General features: G+C 50.8%; 1 protein-coding gene across 8 annotated transcripts; it reads right to left on the bottom strand.

Moving 5' to 3' along the window:
• Positions 1-690: 690 nt before the first annotated feature.
• Avil (advillin) lies at positions 691-21,620 on the bottom strand. Of its 8 annotated transcripts, none has more exons than NM_009635.3 (20): positions 20,854-20,976; positions 18,235-18,319; positions 16,914-16,988; positions 14,994-15,190; positions 14,036-14,144; positions 13,835-13,945; positions 13,351-13,553; positions 12,844-12,922; positions 12,626-12,724; positions 11,803-11,956; positions 11,608-11,708; positions 11,026-11,163; positions 10,626-10,784; positions 9,807-9,986; positions 8,032-8,177; positions 7,442-7,586; positions 5,187-5,375; positions 4,653-4,721; positions 3,174-3,299; positions 691-1,235 (listed from the first exon to the last, which is right to left on the bottom strand). In NM_009635.3, the coding sequence occupies exons 2-20, from the start codon at positions 18,298-18,300 to the stop codon at positions 1,122-1,124; spliced, it is 2,460 nt and encodes an 819-aa protein (NP_033765.2). In that variant the 5' UTR covers positions 18,301-18,319; positions 20,854-20,976; the 3' UTR covers positions 691-1,121. The 8 variants fall into 8 exon arrangements, 7 of the variants coding, with proteins under 7 accessions (NP_033765.2, XP_006513160.1, XP_006513161.1 ...); XM_006513097.3 differs by adding an exon at positions 18,527-18,804 and having other exon boundaries at positions 697-1,235; positions 13,835-14,144; positions 20,854-21,620; XM_006513098.3 differs by adding an exon at positions 18,527-18,680 and having other exon boundaries at positions 697-1,235; positions 13,835-14,144; positions 20,854-21,620.
• Between the last annotated feature and the right edge of the window lie 54 nt (positions 21,621-21,674).

Here is a 21,674-nt window from a genome sequence, read left to right as displayed (position 1 = left end):
TTGGCTTTTATTGTCTTCTCCCCTCCCCTCCCCTCCCCTCCCCTCCCCTCCCCTCCCCTCCTTTTTTCCTTTCATCCATCCATCCGTCTGTCCTTCCTTCCCTCCATTCATTCCTATGGTTTTTAGAGGTAGGGTTTCTCTGTGTAGCCCTGGCTGACCTGGAACTCACTGTATAGACCAGGCTGGCCTTGAACTCACAGAGATCTGTCTGCCTCTGCCTTCCCAAGCGCTGGTTTTAAAGGCATGCACCACCATTGCTGCCTAGATATTTTTTTTCTCTTTATGCGTAAGAATGTTTTGCCTGCATGTGTTTATGTGTACCATTCACATGCCTGTTACAGAGATGACATTGGCTCCCCTAGAACTGGAGTTTCAGATGATTGTGAGCCACCGTGCGGGGGCTGGGAACAAAACCCTTGCTTCTGCAAGACCACCAAGTGGTCTTAACCCCTGAGCCATCTCTTCCACCCCATACTGCACTTTAAAAAAATTGAGTCAGGGTCTTCCTAAGTTACTCAGCTCTGCCTTGAATACTCTCTGTAGCCCAAACAGGCTTTGAACTCACAACTGTGTTCCTACCCCAGCTGAGCTGGTAACGGGTTAGAGGCTTGTGAACCAGGCCCAACCTCAAGATTGCCTCTTTATTTTCTCAGCACGGAAACGTTCTTCCCATGATAACTACAGCCACCATAAGAACATAGTCACATGGCCTCTTTATTTGTAAAGTTGAACATGCTGTGGCACATGGTAGACCTGGGCGTTTGGAGCCTGGCCTGCAGGGAGTGTGTGGTCACTCTAGTGCTTTGGGGATTGCAGGGTGTAGTTGGAAGCAGATGTGGGTCCTGATGCATTAAATAAGCTTAGTTTCTAGCTCTTTCTGCCTTCACGCTCTCTGCTACAGCTTCGGCTAAAAAACCACCAAAGCCAAAAGGCAAGCTGTCAGCATCTAATGGACAGCCACAAGGAATGCAAGGATGACTTCGAAAGGCAGTCAGCCATCCTGAGATGGGTCGTATCTAAAGCAGCCGCGTGTCGGGCTCAGTTGGTAGGTGAACTCTTTGCTGATGTTGGCACTGCTAGTTTGCTCTCTCCTGTGGCCGGGCAGCAGACACACGCCTTCTCTAGAAAAGGCCCCTTTCTTTCTTCAGCTGGAGCTGTTTCCAGCCAGGCAGAGCAGTGAACTGCCCTCTCGTGATGCCAAACACAGATACAAAGTCTTGTTCCGAGAGGTAGTTCTGAGAAAACAGAGTTTGTGGTGAGAAAGAAGACAGCACATTTCACTAAATGCCTACAAGTAAACTGGAGAGAGGAGGGAGGCTGCATGGCCGCGTGCTTGCCTGGGCACACAAGCTTGCCAGGGGACTGAGCCCGAGAACCATAGTCAAGTGATAGGTACGTAGACCCTGGGAGGGAGGTGTCAGGAAGCCTGAAACAGCCCTACACTGTTCCCTGGCCACGGAGGCCCATTTGAGCCAGTGGAGGAAGAATGACTGGGTTTCCCACTTGGTCCTGGTTCCTTGCCTGATAGGCATTGAGTGGATTATACATTATGTATGAATTATAAACATTTGATTTTAGATGGATGGAGGATCAAGTAGAGTATCTTGCTCCATGCCTTCACTACCATTCTTGTTGAATACTTATTTTTGGTGCTAGCGGGTGAGCCCAGGACTGCTCTCGGGGGAATCTGAGAATGTGCTCTATCAATCACTGCACTGTACCCCGAGTACCCCAAGATCCTTAACATGCGAGCTTGAGAAGATCATTTCAATGCAGTGTCCGTGTCAAGATCTAAGCTACGACCTTTATTTATTTATTTATTTATTTATTTATATTATTATTATTTTCTGAGACAGCATCTTACCACAGCCCTGGCTGTCACAGAACTCACTGCATAGCCCAGGTTGGCTTGGAACCTATGGTGACTCTCCTGCCTCCATCCCCATAGTCCCGGGATTACAGTCATGAGCCACGAAGCCCAACTGTGACCTCTGCTTCTGAGAACATTGTAGTCTAGATGCTTAAGACTTGGCTAGAGAAGAGATTACATTAGGGGAAACGTCAGAATCCTTCAAGCAACCCTTTCAAGGGGAAAATCCACCCACTCATCTGTGCGCTCAGCATGAAGATGCTAATTCATTTAACTAAGTCCTAACCCAGGCAACGAAGGAGCCCAAGGCCAGTGTGCGTTGTCGGGAGGGAAGGGCTCGTTGAGGGGATAGAGTTAGGACACTCGTAGTCCAAGAAAGCCGGCCAGAGGTGAGCTCTAAGTGGCAAGCAGCTGGCTCTCTCACACAGGAACACCAGCAAGCCAAAGGAGAAAAGCGAGCACTGGCTGAAGGGTGATAAGGAAGAGAGTATGTGAGGTCCCCCAGGGGCAGGGTCAGACTGTGGAGGCCTTTGGAGTCTTTTGTAAGTACAGCGGGAAGCCATCTGAGGTATTTTAAAGTTTTCTGTTACATTTATTTAGTGCGTCTATGTGGGAGCATTCTTTTGGAGATCAGAGCATGATAACTTGTGGAATCAATTCTCTCCTCTCGTGGGTCCTAGGTGCTGAATTTGCAATCACCTTTACCCACTGACTCGTCTTGCCAGCCCATGTGGTATTTTATTTTTTATTTAATTTTTAAAAAAGATTTATTTATTATATGCAAGAACACTAGCTGTCTTCAGACACTCCAGAAGAGGGCATTGAATCTCATTTCAGATGGTTGTGAGCCACCATGTGGTTGCTGGGATTTGAACTCAGGACCTTTGGAAGAGCAGTCAGTGCTCTTAACTGCTGAACCATTTCTCCAGCCCCTTTTATTTGATTTTTTAACTTATTTTTTTAAAAGATTTATTTTATGTGTATGAGTGCTCTATCTGCATGTACACCTGCATGCCAGAAGAGGGCATGCATCAGAACTCACTATAGATGTGAGTCACCATGTGGTTGATAGGAATTGAACTCAGGACCTCTGCGCTGAGCTGTTCGAGCCCCCCCCCCCAACCGCCCCGCCCTCCAGCTTGGTGCTATAAACCTGTGGGAGCTCCGCCCCCTACGTTCAGTTCCCGCAGTTCCTGCAGCATGTTGGATCTGCTCCAAGCCTTTTCCCAAGCTCCGAGCTTAGGCTATTCGAGCTCCGCACATGCGCCCTCCCCTCCCCTCCCACGCACGCACAACCACTCACCTCCTTTTTGGCGGGGTCCACATCCTCAGGCAGCTCCTGGTTCTGACCTTTCAGCAGAACTTCCACCGGGTAGTACTTTGGCTCACCGTCACTAGGATTCAGGTAAAGTGTTGCGTTCTTCATGTCCTGTGTAAGAGAGGAACACAGACACAGATAGGTAGAGCGATGTTTCGTGTGGCCTCAGTTCCCTGCGTGTATAAGATTTACACTTTGGCTTGTGCCTCTGCATCCTTTGTGAACATCTTTCAGAACGGTGGTCCCTAAACCTGGATGCCTGACAAACCTGGGGACGCTGATTCAGCAGGTCCAGTGTGAGCCTTTAGGGCCAGATCTGCGTGCACACTACACTTAGGTCTAACCATGCATTACATATAGATGTGTGTTTGTGTAGTGCTGGGAACTGAAGCCAAAGCCTCGTGCATCCTGGGCAGGTGCCACTGAGCTGTCTACCTCTTGCTGGAAGTCATTTTCAAGTACTGTGATCATATATATCCCATCCTTTGGGGTTTTTATCCAGGTCCTACGTTTTCAGTTGTTAAATGCTTTCAGACTGAAGCTATGCTTAAATATACTTTAAAGACACTAATGGCATCCCATTAGCTTTGGGACCTGGGTTAGCAGAGCACAGAGGACAATGTGTAAATGTTGGACCTCCCTGTGTCATGAATCCTATCCTGTCATTCCAAGCGCTGCTGGCCACAAGCTCCACTTGTACCTGTTAAAATAGGGGTCCGTGGCCTAAAACGCCGTGGATTTCACCATAAGAAACTAGTAAAATATCATCTGGGTTAGAGGCTTGTGCCTGAGGAATACCAACAATAATCCTAAAAGGCTGAGTAATAAAGTTAGGTTTTGTTCTTATTGTTCTTTCTTTTCTTTTGCTTTCTTTTCTTTTGCTTTCTTTTCTTTCCTTTCCTTTCCTTCCCTTTTCTTTTCTTTTCTTTTCTTTTCTTTTCTTTTCTTTTCTTTTCTTTTCTTTTCTTTTCCTTTTTTGAGGCAGGGTCACATATAGCCCAGACTGGCCCTCCACTCAATATGTAACATGGATGACCTTAAACTCTTTAATTTAGTTAGTACATTATGTATATGGGGGGATATGTGTGCACAGGAGTGTGGGTGCACTTACAGTCCAGAGGAATACACACTTCTGGAGCTGTAGTTAGGGTCTCCTGTGAGCTATCCAACACAGGGGCTTCTCTTAGCTGCAGAGCCAGCTCGACAACCCCCTCCCCCACATACCTACTGTGTTCTGGAATGCAGTAAATTAGGAACTTGGCTCTGAGACCTGCTTTTCCCTCTTCTTCACCCCCCTCCGCCTTTCCTCCCTCCTCCCTCTCCCCTCTCTCCCCTCTCCCCTCTCTCCCCTCTCTCCCCTCCCTCTCTTTCTTAATTTCTTTCTTTCTTTTCTTTTTATTCTTAAAAGAACCATGAGGGCATCTGCTGCACCCTCTCTCTCCTTTAAGAGTGAACCGGACTCACAGCGGTGATTCGCACAATGGCAGTTGCATCTCCCAGCTCGTTCTTTAGCTGCTCATATGATTTTCCTTCCTAGGAAGAGACAGAAAACACAGGAGGAGATATTTATTGACAACGGGGAACAGGCGTCATAGGCCTGGTGTGTGTAGGTAGAGCCATGAAGCGCTTGGGTATACTCAGGTCCAGTTATGAGTGACCAACATTATTTGGTTGCAAGAACAAGCAGGTGAGCGGGCATCAGATGCCTGATTTCTTGCCACTGGCCCGCCGTGACTTTCCACTGACTGTCAGGATTGTGACCATGTGTAGACAGGTATCATAGTTCCTTGCTGCCTCCTGCTGACACAGCTGGGAACTGACTAGACTCCCTGCCAGGGAGACAAAGCCAAGGAGAAGGGAAGCAGGCAAGGGTGTGGGGAGTGGCTTGGGGGAAGTGAGAGCCTGGTTTTACTTGGCTCTGGAACAGCATGTCTCCCCCCCATGGGTTCTGAGGCTCAGGGCAGTCAGAACAGCATCCTCAGTTTCTATTTTTCTTACGCTCCAAATGTGAGGGTCCCATGCCAGGAACCAGCCTGTGAAGGTGGGGGGCTCAAAGCCCTGTTTGATGATCAGAATCGGTGTGTCGGGGTCTCGGCCACTAGGATGTGTGACCAGGTACTCCTGAGCCGTCGAGAGGGCCCCCTTCTTCTCCGTGGCATTGGCCTCCGCTCCTATCCACAAGAACACCTGTCGCACCGATTTCATATTGTTAGTGCGTCCGTAGGACCAAGTACTGCTGTGTACACTGCTCATCCCCCTCGCCCCCTGTCAGTCACAGCCTCATTCATGCTCCAAAGAGGAAGGTTCCAGAAGCAGCTTGATCTAAGTTTTTGCATCCGAACTACAGCTTCCTGAATGAACAGCCTACAAAACACCCCTTATGCTGTCTTGGTGTGCTTCAAACCTCAGAGAAGACAAATGTAGCCGTCCTGTCTAAGTGCCTATCCCATGGGAATGTCCATTCTTGGTAAGCCTGAGCCCTCCATCACATAGGACAGAACTGAGAGTCAGGTCTGTAGCCCTGGATCCAGGGAGTCACTGGACTCACGAGCTGGATCAAGGCAGTTACCCCATCACCACACCTCTCTCTCTGTGATGATGCAGCCAATACCCACTGCTCTTGGCCCATCCTGCTTTCTGGTGTGATGGGTCAGGCCCTCAGAGCCCATTGCTACTCTCAGCTGTATCTCTATCTCTCTCAGGTGGACCTTAGGTCTTGTCTTACGTCTTTGTGTGCTTATTTGTTTGGTTTTGAGACAGGATCTCACTCTCTAGGCAAGGCTGACTTCCAGCCCACTCTTTCCTTGAACTCACAGAAATTCTCCTGCCTCAGCCTCACTAGTGCTGGGACTGCAGGCACGAGCTCCTCGGCCAGGCTTCTTTTATTCTCTGGTAGGATCCTGTGTCTTGTTCTCCAGTACCATTTCCTTCCCCAGAGCCCGGCTCATCTCTTCCCACTTGGCCTTCTCCTCTAGGAGTCTTCTGCGAGCTCCAAACTGCATTGAACACTTCACATACCTCACCATAAAGCACGCAGGTTTCTTTGCCTGGCCCGTCCCTCCAGTCTGTAAACTCTGAAGGCTCATCAGCATGGAGGGAAATGGCATACACAGGAAGACATCTCGTGCGCCTGCTGCCTTAAAGGCCCATCCCTAGTCTCTAGAATCTGCTGTCATCCTCAAAAAAAGGCAGGATCTATGCTAGGCTTTGTTTTCCAAAGTAAGGTGAGAAAATCCCCAGGGTGGTGAGAGGGATTTTTTGTTTTGTTTGGCTGGAACTTTTTCTTTCTTTCTTTCTTTTCTTTCTTTCTTTCTTTCTTTCTTTCTTTCTTTCTTTCTTTCTTTCTTTCTTTCTTTCTTTCTTTCTTTCTTTCTTTTGGTTTTTGTTCTTTCTTTTTTTTTTGTAGATGGTTCATCATTTTTATTTATTTATTTATTATATGTAAGTACACTGTAGCTGTCTTCAGACACTCCAGAAGGAGGAGTCAGATCTTGTTACGGATGGTTGTGAGCCACCATGTGGTTGCTGGGATTTGAACTCCATACCTTCGAAAGAGCAGTCGGGTGCTCTTACCCACTGAGCCATCTCACCAGCCCCCCTTTTTTTTTGTTTTTCCAGACAGGGTTTCTCTGTGTAGTCCTGGCTGTCCTGGAACTCACTCTGTAGACCAGGCTGGCCTCAGAAATCCGCCTGCCTCTGTCTCCCAAGTGCTGGGACTAAAGGAGTGCACCACCATCGCCCGGCTGGAACTTTTCTATTGTATCTATCTATTTGGCGGATGTGGAAACACATGTGCCAGAGTATAGGCGTGGAGGTCACAGGACAATTTGCAGGATGCATTCTTGCCTCACATCGGGTGGATCTTGGGAATTGAACTTGGGTTGTCAACGTTGGTGGCAAGCTCTCACTGGGCCCTTTTGCTGCCCCCCCTTCTTTTTTTAGCTTTTTAAGACAGGGGTGGGGTAGGGGTGGGGGTGGGGCTGGCCTCCAACTTTATTTGGGTCCTCCCACCTCTGTGTGCTGGCTGCTCAGACTCCAGGCATGTATCAGTACCCTGGCTTAAGGCTGGTGAGGTTAGACATCGGTCTACTCTGCCTGTGACATAAAGCAGGCTCTCCAGCAGCCAACTGAAGATGTTTGACTTAGCTGGTCCAGCACTAGCCTGTTCTCATCCTGGGTGCAGGTGTCATACAGAAACAGCCCAAACTGTGGAGACCTTTGCCAGCATCCTGAACTTTGCGGCTGTGTCTTACCTGGTCCCAGGTGTCCAGAAGCATCACATCACCTGGGCTCAGGTCCTCCTGGGTGAAGTCCGTGACCTCCGTAACAAGGAAGCGGCCAGTCTTATTGGAACACTCAAAGAGCCGGACCTGGACGTCCAGGGTTTCTTGCTGCAGCCTGCCGTAGAGTCATGCAGAAGGAGAGTGATGCATAGGAATCATGTTGTGTGTGTGTGTGTGCTCATGAGAGTGTGTGTGCACGTATGCATGTGTGTCCATATGAGAACAGAAATAGCTTTGGGTGTCTTCTCCCATAGCTCTGTAGTGTTTGAGACAGCGTCTCCCAGGACCTGGATTGTGTCCATTTGGTTAGACTAGGCCACCAGCAAGTCTGAAGGATCCTGTTGTCACCCCCACTCCCCCGCACAGGGATTACAGGCCTGCGCTGCTGTAGCTGCTTTCAGTCTGCGAGGGATGGAGCTCAGGTCTTTGTGTTTGCACAAGGACTTTGTTGACTAACCTGTGTCCCCAGCCTGGAATGTTTAAAGCTGTGAGGGAATCTCAGGATTTGTAGGGACCACTGGCCAGACCAGCCAAGAAGACAGAGCTGACCGCTCACTTACCTTTTGTCATTAGCGTAGGCTGTTTTTCCTCCCAGAAGGTCCCAGAACTCAGGTGGCTCCTGGCCCTCAGCCACAGTGTCCGCATTGCCATCACAGAGAAGGTCGACCAGCTCCTTAGCCATCGCCCGCTCGTCCCCACTAGACCCCTGAATGGGGTGAGGAGAACACAGGTGTTAGAGGCACAGGGCACATTGGTAGGGATGCCAGGCTTCTGAAACTGGGGGTTGGCTCTGTGCTGCCGTGCCCCAGGATGGGGGATGGGGGGAGGACAGGACATGCAGGCAAAGGACAGGCCTGCTCTGAAACCCACAGTGCGCCGACGCAGAAGCCGTCTCTGATTTAGCCTCACCTGGATTCTAGCACACAGTTTCCTCTGATGCACATGCACAGTAAAGGCTCTGCCTCTGTAACAAGCAAGCCCTGTATCCCTAGCATGTAACTTTCATTATTTTTGTTTTGTTTTGTTTTTGTTTGTTTTTTGGAGACGGGATTCCTCTGTGAAGCACTAGCTGTCCTGGAACTCAGGATGCTCTCAAACTCTGAGACTCCTCTGCCTCCTGAGTGCTGAGATTAAAGGTGTGTGTCACTACCGCCCAGCTTTAGTCTTTTTTTTTTTTCTTTTTTTTTTTAAGATTTATTTATTGTTATATGTAAGTACACTGTAGCTGTCTTCAGACACACCAGAAGGGGGCATCAGATCCCATTACAGGTGGTTGTGAGCCACTATGTGGTTGCTGGGATTTGAACTCAGGACTTAGGAAGAGCAGTCAGTGCTCTCAACCACTGAGCCATTTCTCCAACCCCTAGTCTTATTTTTTTTAATTACAGTAAACCTGACTGTTGGGTTCCACAAGGCTTAAACAGATCTCTGTTCCCACAGTGAAATTTCTTTAGTCCTCTTCAATTCCTCTCCCTTTGACGTCAAGCCCTGAGTCCTGAACTCTTGACATAGGCTAAGCTGTGCTCCATTAGAACATTCCTGGCATTTCTCAAGTGGAAGCTTGTCACATCCAGCCTGGGAGACCGTCTTTCAGTTCTCAGGAGACTCTTGTCACCTGGAGACTCTGTGTTGTGTGCATGAGTGGCCCTTCCATTTTTAGTGCTGAGTAATATTCCATTGAAGGAATATTACTATTTTTGAATTTCATCTATTTTTCCAGATCGCATCTAATTTGAGGGGATTGTGAATAAACATTGCTACTGCGCACATGTGTATACAAATCTTTGTGTAAGGAAGTTTTCGTTCACTGGTGCTCTTTAAAGATTTATTTTACTTGCATGAGTGTTTTATCCACATGTATGTGTGTGTAGGTGTGTGCTCAAAGTGTGTGCAGTGCCTCTGGAGGTCAAAGAGGGTGTCAGATCCCCTGGAATGGGGTTTACAAATGGTTGTGAGCCACCGTGGGGGACCTGAACCCAGGTCTTCTGCAGGTGGCATCTCTGTTGAGCCATCTCTCCAGCTCCAGGATTTTGTGTATGTGTACGTAGATGTGCGTACATATGTGTGTATGTGTTTGTATGTGAGTGTACAAATGTGTGTGTGTATGTGTGGGTATGTTTGTGTGTGTATGTAGATGTGTGTACATAAGTGCATATGTGAGTGTACCTACGTGTGTGTGTGCTCTGGGGTTACAGATAGGAGTTCCCATTTTCTGACTTTTGTGTTTCTGGGGATTGAACTTGGGTGTACTTCTGCATTACTGAGGGCTGAGGGTGGAGCCAGGGCAGTCGTGACTCCCAACTGACCAACTAGTAGGACCCAGCAGCACTCTCACCTTGCCGTACCACAGGTAGTGCTCTGCCTGAGTCCGCAGCAGAAAGACGTCGTTGGAGTTGAGCGAGGAAGCAGAGGCCGAGACCTCCACTGCTTTGGTGTTGGATTTGTCGTTCCCGTGGATCTGGAAGAGCCTTACTGGAGGGTCCGGCTCCTCGTTTCCCTTCCTGGAAGTCCCGCCCTGAAAAGCAGAGTTCAGACCTTCAGAGTGCTGCGTGAGCTGGCTGCTATGAACGTCAGATGGACTGTATACCATCTTTGTCCCTCAGGATCCCCCTAGGCTAACGGGAGAGGACCACGATTTTCCTCCACTAACTGACCTCGAGTAATTCTGCGGAGCAGGTATTATTCCACTGTGCACAGGAGGAGAGTGAGGTTGGGAAATTGGCTTACACGGGGCAAGAGAAGGACCTGACATCAGACTTGAGAGACCCCCCTATACCTGAGTGTCTGAATTGCCTGCCCAGGCTTCCATCAGGGCTCTGTGGAAGAAGCAGGCCTTAGACTAGGAGAGGGGCACACCAGGGCAGTGACTGAGGAGAGCAGAGCAGTGTTGGATGGGTGCAGGCTTGGTAATAGCTACTGCTGTGCAGATCATGTGGCACAGAATGGGAAAGACAGTGCACTAACTAGATAGTGGCTTGAGATTTCCCTGGATGTCGCAGACCAAGCGCCTCCGTTGCCCTAACGTCTAAGCTAAGCCTTGTTCATCCCGCCACACAGGCCACCTCATCCTGCCACCAGCCTGTCTGGTAGCTCTTTATTAGCTCCTCAGCTCCGAGCATCCTTGCACAAGATGAAGTTGTCTGTAGGTCCTCACCTCGTAGATAACCAGCTTTCCTTTGAAGATGGCCATGAAGTGGCGTGGCTCCTTCCCCATGCTAACCCGGACCTGCACAGGGGCTCCATCAAACTGCTGATCCACCTCCACTGCCCGATAGGCTGAGGCTGCCAGCTCATCCCGGGATGCGTGGCGGCCCTGCGGTGGTGAGAAAGGAGTGAGCCTAGGGAGGCCCCTGGATCCAACACCACACGGAGCTTTTGCCTGTCCTACCTGCCAGATGTACAAGATGTAATGGGGTTTCCCAGGGAGGCCCCTGGATTCAATACCGCGCTGAGAGCTTGCGCCTGACCTACCTGCCAGATGTACAAGATGTAATGGGGTTTCCCAGGGAGGCCCCTGGATTCAATACCGCGCTGAGAGCTTGCGCCTGACCTACCTGCCAGATGTACAAGATGTAATGGGGTTTCCCGTTCACATCGTACGTGTAGAGAACCAGATAGCAGTCTCCCCCGTAGAAGAAGCCATGCCACTGGTATTCCACGGGGACCAGCTCCAGGTTCTCAATTCTCCAGACCTGGACACAAGAGGAGACACAATTCCTCAGAGAGGGGTATCCTGTTCAGGGAATTCCACTGGAAGGGAACTGGGCGATGTTGAACAGACCCCAAGTGGGGACGAAGCGCTAACATCCATCTCAAGTGCCCTTCCCCGCCTCTGTGTCCTGAAGACCCGTCACATTTGCAAGACTTGAATCCTGAGAACTGTCCCAGGTCACACCAAGCCAGAAGCTTGGAGTGAAGCGGCCATGGCCTTCACAGATGACTTGAACATATCTTCCAGGTGATAGACGACTGGGGAAAGTGTCTCTCCCTGTCCTGAAGCATTGTGGGTGAACAGCCAGCTCCATGCCTCTTGGACAGTACGGAAGTGTGGAGTGGGGACGGAAGCATACAGAACGGGCTGCCCTCCTCTGCAGCAGAAACACCCCAGAGGCTGAGTGCGCCCTCACCGGGCTCACCTCAACCTGGCCTTTGCCGTCGTCCACCATTCTCTCCTGTGCAGCCACTTCTGGCTTGGTGTGTAGCAGAGACACATCGAACTTGTCCTGGAAGATTTTAGCTGCAGAGAAAGAGGTGGGAAAAGCCAAGTGAGCAGACACTCGAGCCTCTTTCCAGGGTCCCAGCCGAAGAAGACACACGTGGCGCGATCTCACCGATTTTACCAGTGCTGAATATTTTCCCCAAGCCCGTGGTCTGGTCCTTCACCGACCATTTCTGGAACAACTGTTTGAACATGGCCGACTCTGCGCCATCGTTGACGGTCTCCACGTTGGTGCTGCTGGGGTATCCCTTCATCTTGATGAAATCCTGCAGTCCCCACATCCCCCCACCCCCCACGCACGTCAGACAGGGACTTACTAAGTGTTTGCTCATCTGGTAATTCACCATCTGACGTCACGTGGTGGGATTCTCTCCTCTCTGACCCTGGGAATCATTGCCAATTTCTGACTCACTTTTTTGGTGTCTCTTCATTAAGCTGACACAATTATGGCCATTATGGATTGATCTTGCAGGAACCTACTATGCGCCTCTACTAACTGTATCAGTTATTTGCTCGTTTGTTCCCTGTAAGCACATCACGTGCTGGATCGACAGAATTTAGTAAATGCCCCTGGAGCACCGGGCCCTCATCTGGACATGTGACACCCCCTTTAATAGCAACAGTACCTTCTGAGAGCAGGTTCTGTGTGCCAGTACAGTTCTGAGTACCTCACGAACTGGTTTTATCTTACTGTGGTTCTGGGAGACAGGGTTCATCCCTGTTAGATATTGGGAAACTGAAGCTCAGAGGTGCTCAGTGGCCTTGCCCAGAACACTCAGTTGGAAAAGGTAAAACCTACACTCATATCCCAGGCAGTCCTGTTTACTTTGAAGCTCATATGTGTCACCGTGCTCAAATGCCTGGCATGTTTGAGCACATGTCTATATCGATAATGGCAGAATATTCAGTCAGCGTCACACATCTCCAGCTCCTACCAGGGCTTTGGACATGGCCGCCTGTTTCTCAACCTTGGTGGCTCCTTTGCCTTTCCACACGTAGATCTTGGTGCCACTTTGGTCCAGGATGTAGCAGTCCTGAATCAGTCAGGGGGAAGTATGGTTATTCAAACTCAAGGCGGAGAAGACTTTGCCCAGGGTCTGCCGTCAAAGTTACTTCCGGCTTCCTCAAAGAAAGCCCCCTTCAGTCCACTTACATCGTGGTTCAGTAGGTCCTGGACCAGGGGCCTTGTTGCCACCTCTGTGACTGACAGCTGCCCAGCTGTGTCGGAGACACTGGTGAAGGAGAGAGATTTAGCCTGGCGCCTTCTCTTTATGAAGCATCCCATAGCTAAAGTGATGTTTCAGTGTGGCATTTCTAGACAGAGTGGACTTTTGGAGATAGACACAGCTTGAATACAGAGAGGGAGATATACTCTGTTCTCTGAAGGAGACTGTGGATCTCGCTCTACAACTATCCCATCCACACCCCTAGGCATGGATACACCAGAAAGGTTCTACCCGCAGGCCAGGAGACTTAAACAAGAAGGGAGGATAGCTGCCTCTCTGAGATGGGCTGTCTCTGAGCTCCTTGTAGGAGATACCTTTAGAAAGGTCGAACCAAGAGCAAAGGCCGACGTCTCTACCCGAGCTGAGTGCCTGCTGTTCTAGAGGACACCTCCCCACACCCAGCCTCCAGCCCACAGCCAAGCTAAAACACTCACTGATATAACATGATACTTGATTTCTGTTGTTGGTCCATGATCTCATCAGAAACTGCAGGCTTTATCATGGAGCGTCGACCAAGGGTATCCTGGAGGACTGTCATCAGCCCTGGGCTGGCCGCCTCCTTGTCTCCCTCAATCACCCCAATTTCAGCACGGCCCCCTCGCTCCCTGTCCCGAATGTCCTTTGCCAGAAGCATAGCCTGCCAGAGAAGCCAAAGGAGGGCTCTCAGCTCAGCTGGCTCCCTTTCCCTCCCCAAGGCTTCCATTCGAGCCACCAGGATGGCAGGCACATTACTCTGATGCTGAGGAGCAAGACAAGCCCTTGGCGTGCCTGCAAGACAGAGTCTAAGCTTAGGCAGAAGTCCCCCCCCCCCTGAACTCCTGGGGGTCAGCAAGCGGAGAAGGCAAAGGAAGGTGGCACCCAAGAGGGGGAGCCCAGCTGGACGACAGGCCTGGAGGAGAGGAGGGGGAGGAGCTAGACCTTGAGACGTTCCCCACTGTTGCTCTCCGGGCCATTCCACTGGATGATGACCATCCCAAGGTCCAGCAGGAAGACATCGCCTCGGTTAAAGCTGTCCCAGCTCATTTCCACCTGCGTGTGAGCAGTCAGAGCGGTTCGGGGCAGTCTTAGGTGCCAGGGCGGGAGCACCGGGCACCCAGGACACTCACGTGTGAGACTCACCTCCGTGGCTTGGATGTTTCTTTTCCCCTTTACGTGTAGCAGCCTCTTCACATCATAGGTGTTGGTCTCCACGTGCTTCATCCCAGAGGCCACACCCCCCTTTTTATAGCTGAGGGGACATTGATCTAGTTATTTGTCCTATGCCTGCTACACCGCTAGGTTCTGGGAAGACTACTAAGAATTACAGTAGTAACATACAGACATCTGCCTCTGTTTACATTGCTTATAATAACAAATGATAATAACAAATGAGCAAAGTAGACAGATACTGCACCTGCTGCCCCAAGGATAGGTCTGTGACTAGGGGCTGAGGCGGGCTTTCCTGAAGGGACATGTGAGCTGAGATTTTATGAGAAGTCCCACAGACGAGAGTAGTGCAGCAGGCAGAAGGAACCCGTAGATTGGGATTATAGGCAAGAGCCCCATCTGGATCTCATGTGTGGTGTCTGTGCACCGCAGCGCCTACGTGTGACCTCCCAGAACTCTCCCTGCCTCAACTTATTCTGTGCAGTCTCACGTCCCTCTTTCATTCTAATAAAGCGTGTCCTGTCACCCGTGTGCACGACTTTCAGAAACAGAGATTGTCTGTGTTTTTGTTCATGGTGAGGCTTGCCACTGACTCACAGACACCTACGTTGACCACAGCCTCCTCCCATTGCTAACGCAGTCAGGAACATTCTAGATTATGGGTCCTTACAGGTCTGGGTGTGTGAGAGGTTGTTCTGAGAGATGAAGTTCACAATTTATAGTCCCAGCATGCTCCAGAACGCAGTAATGTCCCTCACCGCCTCGTATGGCTCCTCACAGCCTGCCCAGCCCTTTGTCCCACCCCACTCTGATTTGGCGATGGCTTTGCTTTGCTTTGCATCTCTCAGGTTACTTCAAAGGCTCACTGACCCTTTAGTTTCCTCTCCTGGGAACTGTTGTATCTGTCTCCGCTCTGTGCGTAGCTACTCACATGATGCCCTGCTTGAAGTAGCCACGGAAGGTGTCGGACTCGTGGTACTGGACCTCACGGTGCTGCACCGGGCTGCCTCCCAGGTAGTCATCCAGCTGTGTGGTATAGATGGCCGCGCAGCTCTGCTCGTCCTGGGAGGAGTCCTTCCCGATCCAAAAGTGGATGTTCTGGGAGAGAAGGCTGCCCACTCTCCGGGTCTGGGATGTAGCCAGAGGGGCAGGGTCAGGTCTAGGCTCACCTCTGCTATCCTGCTGACTTCTCTGGTGTGGGAAGGCGCCAGCATGCCCTGTGCTACGGGGCTTCAGGGCAAGGCCCCTTCACACATGCAGCCCTTCTTTCTCTGTGCTCCAGCACTGCCTGTTTACAGGCGTGCTGAAGCTCTGATAGCCCCGTTTCTTTCCCACATTTGGGGAAGCTGACCACTTGCTGTTCCTAAAGTGGGGAACCTTTCCCCAGTTGGATTTCAGGCTCTGTATGAAGGGCCCCCGCGCTCACAGAACTGCACATTTTTCAGCACTGTCCGCGTGATAGTATTCATCCAGTAGAACAAGCAAAAGGTTATTTTTAAAAAACAAACAAACAAACAAACAAACAAACAAACAGGTTATTGCATAGCCCAAGCTAGTCAAAACTTGTTGAGGCAGGCCTCCAACCTCCTAATCTCCCTAGTTCCAACTCTCAAGTGCTGGGATCATAGGTGTGTGCCACTAGGTTCCATTCTTTGGTTTTAGGAGACTGAATGTTTGCCTGTAGCCCAGGCTAGTCAAGGATTTAATATGTAGCCCAGGCTGACCTTGAAGTTGGTCTTCCTGAGTGTTATGACTGGTATACTGTCTATCCTGTCAACTTGTCACAAGCTGGAGTTATCTGGGAGGAAGAACGTGGATTAAGAAAAAAAAAATGCCTCCATCAGATGGCCCGGGGGTACGTTTGTAGTGCGTTTTCCTGATCCACGACGGATGGGCAGGTGGTCCTCGGGTACATTTTAAAAAGCCACAAGAGCCGGGCAGTGGTGGCTCACGCCTTTAATCCCAGCACTTGCAGAGGCAGAGGCAGAGGCAGAGGCAGAGGCAGAGGCAGAGGCAGAGGCAGAGGCAGAGGCAGAGGCAGAGGCAGAGGCAGAGGCAGAGGCAGAGGCAGAGGCAGAGAGGCAGAGAGGCAGAGAGGCAGAGAGGCAGAGAGGCAGAGAGAGAGGCAGAGAGGCAGAGAGGCAGAGAGAGAGGCAGAGAGGCAAAGAGGCAGAGGCAGAGAGGCAGAGAGGCAGAGAGGCAGAGAGGCAGAGAGGCAGAGAGGCAGAGAGGCAGAGGCAGAGGGTGATTTCTGAGTTCAAGGCCAGCCTGGTCTACACACTGAGTTCCAGGACAGCCAGGGCTACACAGAGAAACCCTGTCTGGGAGGGTGGGGGGGAACCACAGGAAGCAAGCCAGTAAGCAGCATTGCTCTGTGGGCTCTGCTTCAGTTTCTGCCTCCAGGTTTCTGCCTTGAGCTCCTGGCCTGACTTTCCTCAGCGACATAAGATGAATGAATCCCAAGATGCTTTTGCTCAGGGCATTTGTCACAGCAATAGAAACTATCATACCTAAGGCACCGTGAGCACTTTGTGGCCAAAGTCAGGTTGCATGTTTGTCTGGCCTTCTGAACACTTTAGTGTATGGCTGGGACCCTGGGGTGTGTGTGCTGTGTGTGTATGGTATGTGTGTGGGTGTGTGGACAGCTTACACCCAGGAGAAGGGTTGGACTGAGGGCCCTAGGCCCACCATCTGACACACACACAATCACAACCCAGGCCTGATGGTGGCCCTTGTCCAACCATATGAGGAAGAGTCTACACAGACAATGCAAACCCCACCACTTTCACCGTGGGAGCTGTCTACAGCCTGGGAGCTGAGGGAGAACACAGCTGTGGAGGACATCGCTCACCGAGAGGACGATGTAGCAGTCTCCCTCGTAGAAGTTGCCGTGAGCACTCAGGGGCACCAGCGCCAGCTCCATTTTCTAGAAGGATTAGCAGAGTATGCAGCTGTGTCCCTCGCTCCTGCCTTCCCCACAGACTCCCTCTCCTGTCACCCGCACAGGTAGCAGAGGAACCATCTCCCTATCTTTACAGGGACAGGAGCACTGCTCTGGCTTCTAGGAGCACTCTGGGTCTGAGTGTTCTGGTGTCCTTCCCCATAGCCTCCTTTTGGTCTCATTCACGGTTCCCTGGGGAGGCTTGTGAGCCCCCAAAGCCCACAGCGGGGGAAGGAGTTGGGTGTAACTGCCAAGTAACCCTCATTGGAGCTGTGTGGATTGTCCAGGCAGGAGAGCAGGCAGACAGCATAGAGAACGCCCGCGGCGTGTGGTGCTCCAGGCTGAGGGTCCCACAGTCACAGTCTGGGTTGTGGGGCCCTGATTTGCTCATCTGAGGAAGACGGTTCACACGGCCTCAGATACAAATGATACTTTCTCTGTTCAAGTGAAGCAAACCCGTTGCCATCTTTGTGTATGTTCTATGTAAAACCCGGATGTTAGGTGTGAAAATATTAAATACGCTTCATGAGTCCAGGTTGGTGCCTGTCCGTTCCTTTCTTCCTTACACTTATTGTGTGCTACACGGTACGTGTAAATGTCAGAGAAACTCGGTGTTGGTTCCCTTCTTCCACCATGTGGGCCCCAGGGCTTGCACTTAGTCAGCAGGCTTGGCTGCACACATTCATCTCCCTCTGGCCAGCCCTTCCTATTCATTCTGAAGTGAGTGAGGAGCCTGGCACTGGAAGTAGACTCCACAAGCCTTGAGAGCTCGTGGCTCACACTTTGAAACTGAGCAGGGTGAAGGGAAATGTTACCTGTGGGGTTCAGGCTGCAACAACTGACTAGGTAGAGGTGCAAATGTCTTAGTATCTGGTAGGTGCTTCCAGACCAGAGCACAGAGCCACCCTCGAGACCAAGGCCACAGGATAAAGAGACGAGCAGTGCCCGTTTGAACAGCATGTCCCATCCCAAAGCTGGTAGGAACCAGACATGTTCTGACCAGCAGCCAAGAGTCTTCGGTTAAGGGGCCTGTCTTTCTGAGATGTTTATTGGGAGTGTAGACTCACCAACCAGATGCCCGGATGAAGGACAAGGTTGGTTCCGCTTGGGGGCCTGCACTGAGTCACTGGGAGGTTCAAGGTTGGGGAAGCCTGCCCTCTGATGCTGACCTTCTATAGCCACTGATTCAGATCCCAGTGGTCAGGGTGGGTGTGGCTCCCACGCGGCTCACCTCAATTCTCCATGTGATGATCCGGGGGTCGTTGCTCACAGCCCTGAAGGCACTGCTCAGAGACATAGTGGCTGTCTTCCTGGAACTGAAACATCACAAAGTCGGGGTGATCCTACTCACAGTGAACAGGGAGCCATTGCTTCTCCCAAGACACTTCCCTGTCTCGTCAGCCACCACACCGCATCCCCATTCGGTATATCACCATGCCACCACCACACCATTTCACCATGGCAGCCCAAGTTCACATAGTGACCTGGCTGGGCATTCCCTCCTCGAAAGGCTTGTCTCCCACCTGCTGTCACCTTGGTCAAGAGCTCTGGGCCATAGGGATGACACATTTCCTTTAAAACATACATGCATGTTGGTGTGTTAAATTCTGTGGAGCTGGAGTGACAGGCGGTCGTGAGTCACCAGAAGTAGGTGCTGGGCCAGTATGTGCCATCTCTCTATGGGCGAGGAGGAGGGGTGGCAGGAAAGGCAACACATATTCCTGAGTGTGACAATGTCACGCCCATGTTGACCCACTGCCCACAGTGGCTCATTTTCAGGAAGTGGCCATCTCCCTGTCACCTGTGGTACAGATGAGGCTTAGAGAGATTGCAGATAATCTGTCTATAGACACGCTAGCATGGGCCCCAGAGCTGAGCTTTTTTGGTTTCATTTTGTTTTACTTTTTTCAAGAAAGGGTCCCTGAGACCCTGGCCATGCTGGAACTCACTCTGTAGACAAGGCTGGCCCTGAACTCAAGGAGATCCCCCTGTCTCTGCCTCCCGAGATCTGGAATTAAAGACATGACCCACCACTGCCTGGCACATTTTATCAGCACAGGATCTATCCATGTAGCCCGGGCTGGTCGTAAACTCCTCTGCTTTAGCTGCCTTAGCCTCCTGAGTGCCAGCGTTACAGGCTTCTGCCACCAGACCTAGGTCCATCCCTTTTATTTTCTTTCACACCTGCCCTTAAAAGTCTGTGTTTTAGCCATGTTTTCATGCTGTAGCCTTCCCAAAACTAAGTTCAGTTGCTCACAGAGAGGAAATCCAGACAGAAAAAGTATTTCCAAATGAAGCCCCTCCTCCCAATTCTTGAACTCCTCTTCCCAGATGCCTGGCAAGACCTTGTCACCCCCACCTGCTCTTGGCTATCACTTTTAACTTTGCAAATCATCCTAGAACAGTAACCACCCTTTCTCATGACTAATACATGAACTGGTCTTGCAGAAGAAAGGGGAAGGTACAATGCCTGTGCCTAGGACAAAGAGCTGAGTGTGTCAGCAAGGAAAATGGGTGCAGGCCTCCCTGCCTGTCCCACGCAGACCCCAGCTTCTCTGGAAGGCTTGTTCTCAGGGAGCTTAGAGGTTCCCAGCACCCATAGAGCTGAATAAGGCCAGGGAGGGAAGTGGTAAGATGACCACGGGGATCTTACGCTGGTCACAGTAGTCAGCACTTGGCTGGGGTTAACACACGAGGTGACCCAGTAGGTCTGCGAACATGTCTCATCTCAAGTCCTACCCTCGGGGAGACTGAGCTCTCACGGTATGCCAAGTGATCGCTAGGTTGGCTTCTCCTAAGACTCAAAGATGGGATGGTTGGACTTACGAGAGATTAAAAGACAAAATCGTCCCGGGGGATTGGAGGGGGAGGGAGATTGTGTGGATGTTTGATAGTTGGTGATATTCAGGGCTTGTTAACTATGTTAAGTCTGGGGATGGGGCATTGTTCAAATAGTAGGCGTCTGTCATCCCCAGCAAGGCCCCACCCCTAAAAGAAAAAAAAGGGTCTGACTCCACCGACCATTCTTTTCTTGAGCCCTAATGGATCTAACCAGGTTTGGAGAGGATGCACCATTACCACCAAAGAGCCAGGCCCCTTTGTGTGATGCCGCAGTAGACTGAAGCAGAGCCGTGGTGCGGAACTGCCAATGTTTGAGTATTTAATTTGATAACTTGTGCTGCCCCACCCTGCACAGCTCAGAACCACCAGGAAATAGTCAGCTTTCCTTCAGGCCGAGTTCTCTCACTTTTAAGTCTAATGCGTGACCCACCCAGGAAAGGGAACCAGAGCTGACACAGTCCTGGTTATCGGTAAAGCCTAACCAGCAACCTTAGCACGGTGAATCCGAGCCCCCAGTGCAGTCCCATGTCCCCCATGGAACTTCAGAATCCAGGAGCTGATTAGAGACCCAAGATTCAGGAAATGCCACACCCAGAAAGCCCAGTTCCATCTATCCACATCAAAGTCCCCCAAAGCTGGGTCTGTTTGTCTTCCCAAGCCGTAACCACCAGCACTTTGGGGTACGGAGAGCTACAAAGATCACAGGCACGGGGTATGGTCTGGGGATTCCAGGTAGCTTGTAACCTACTGGGGTTTAAACTTCTCTTGCCCCACAGTGGAACAGATGAGAGGGGTCTTGTTACCCCAAATCCCTGAGCCTCAAGAACGTGCCCAACCTAGCCAGTGGGATCTACAGGTTCTCTCAGTGTGAAGTTTGCAAAGCTCCATCTTTCCAAAGCTGCATCCCCAAAGACAAAAGCCAGGGAAGGTATGACTCTTGTCCCTTCTTCACCTTTGGCCTCATCCACACTCAGCATTTGGCTGACAAGGACACACAGAGTAGACCTACCTGACCCTCTGTCCTCCGAAGTCCGGCAAAGCAGCAGGTGAAGTACTGATGAGGTCTCCCAAAGCAGCCCGTCCTGAAGCCTGTTTCAGCAATGGCCGCACAGCATAGACACAGGGTTATATTTGCTTGTGTTTGCATCATAACCACATTCTCCTAGCTCTGGCCAATCACAGCCAACCTAGCCCTGGGCTTGACTTATTCAAACCAGAGAGGAAAGCTTTATCTGCTCCTATGCAAAACAGCGAAAACAAGAAGAGCAGACTTCTAAAGGCTTCTTTTAACTCCAGCTCCACACCCTGGTCTATTGATTTTTTTAAAAGTGCACTGTCCATCAATAATTCAGTGAGGGAGGATATGAATTTGCCATATTGTAGATATGAACGTATTATGCTGATGACAGGAGACTGGCTAGAGCTCCCCTACTGTGTGCCTGGACGTTCAGGGCTGAGAGATGATTCTGGGCAATTCTGTGGTGTCAGGAAAGCTTTTGTTGCTTGGAGTCTGTACAAGTCATCCTACTATGTGCCTGGAAACCATGCTGGGCTCTGAATCTCAAGGCCTGTTTGGCAGCATCAAGAGCACATGCAGGAGCCTCCAATTCCCCCAGGGCTTCAGTCTCTACCCCAGTCAATAGCACAGCAAGCAAACGCTTGCCAAGTACCTGGGGAGAGGGAGTTGGTTCCAACCCAGGCCCGAGAGGGGCTAATGCACTCCAACCTCTGTAACCTTGATCAGAATCCCAGCGTTTGCTCTGCCAGGTGCTATCATTTCACGATCAACGAGGTCATGCAGGAAGAACAGTGTCCACCGAGTGTCAGGTC

This window comes from Mus musculus, chromosome 10 (assembly GCF_000001635.26).
Source record: "Mus musculus strain C57BL/6J chromosome 10, GRCm38.p6 C57BL/6J".
In the NCBI taxonomy this organism is placed as follows: Eukaryota; Metazoa; Chordata; class Mammalia; order Rodentia; family Muridae; genus Mus; species Mus musculus.
The sequence above is the reverse complement of the archived record's forward strand: the minus strand, read 5'-3'. Positions and strand labels throughout refer to the sequence as shown.

Excerpts from the sequence above, each read along its gene's own strand:
- Avil (XM_006513097.3), bottom strand. The coding sequence starts at position 18,594 with ATGCATGTATGTTTTAAAGGAAATGTGTCATCCCTATGGCCCAGAGCT. Across the intron at positions 11,164-11,607 it reads ACGGCAAAGGCCAGGTTGAG|GTCTGGAGAATTGAGAACCT; the intron begins GTGAGCCCGGTG and ends TCTTGTGTCCAG. Across the intron at positions 9,987-10,625 it reads GAAAGCTGGTTATCTACGAG|GGCGGGACTTCCAGGAAGGG; the intron begins GTGAGGACCTAC and ends TCTGCTTTTCAG.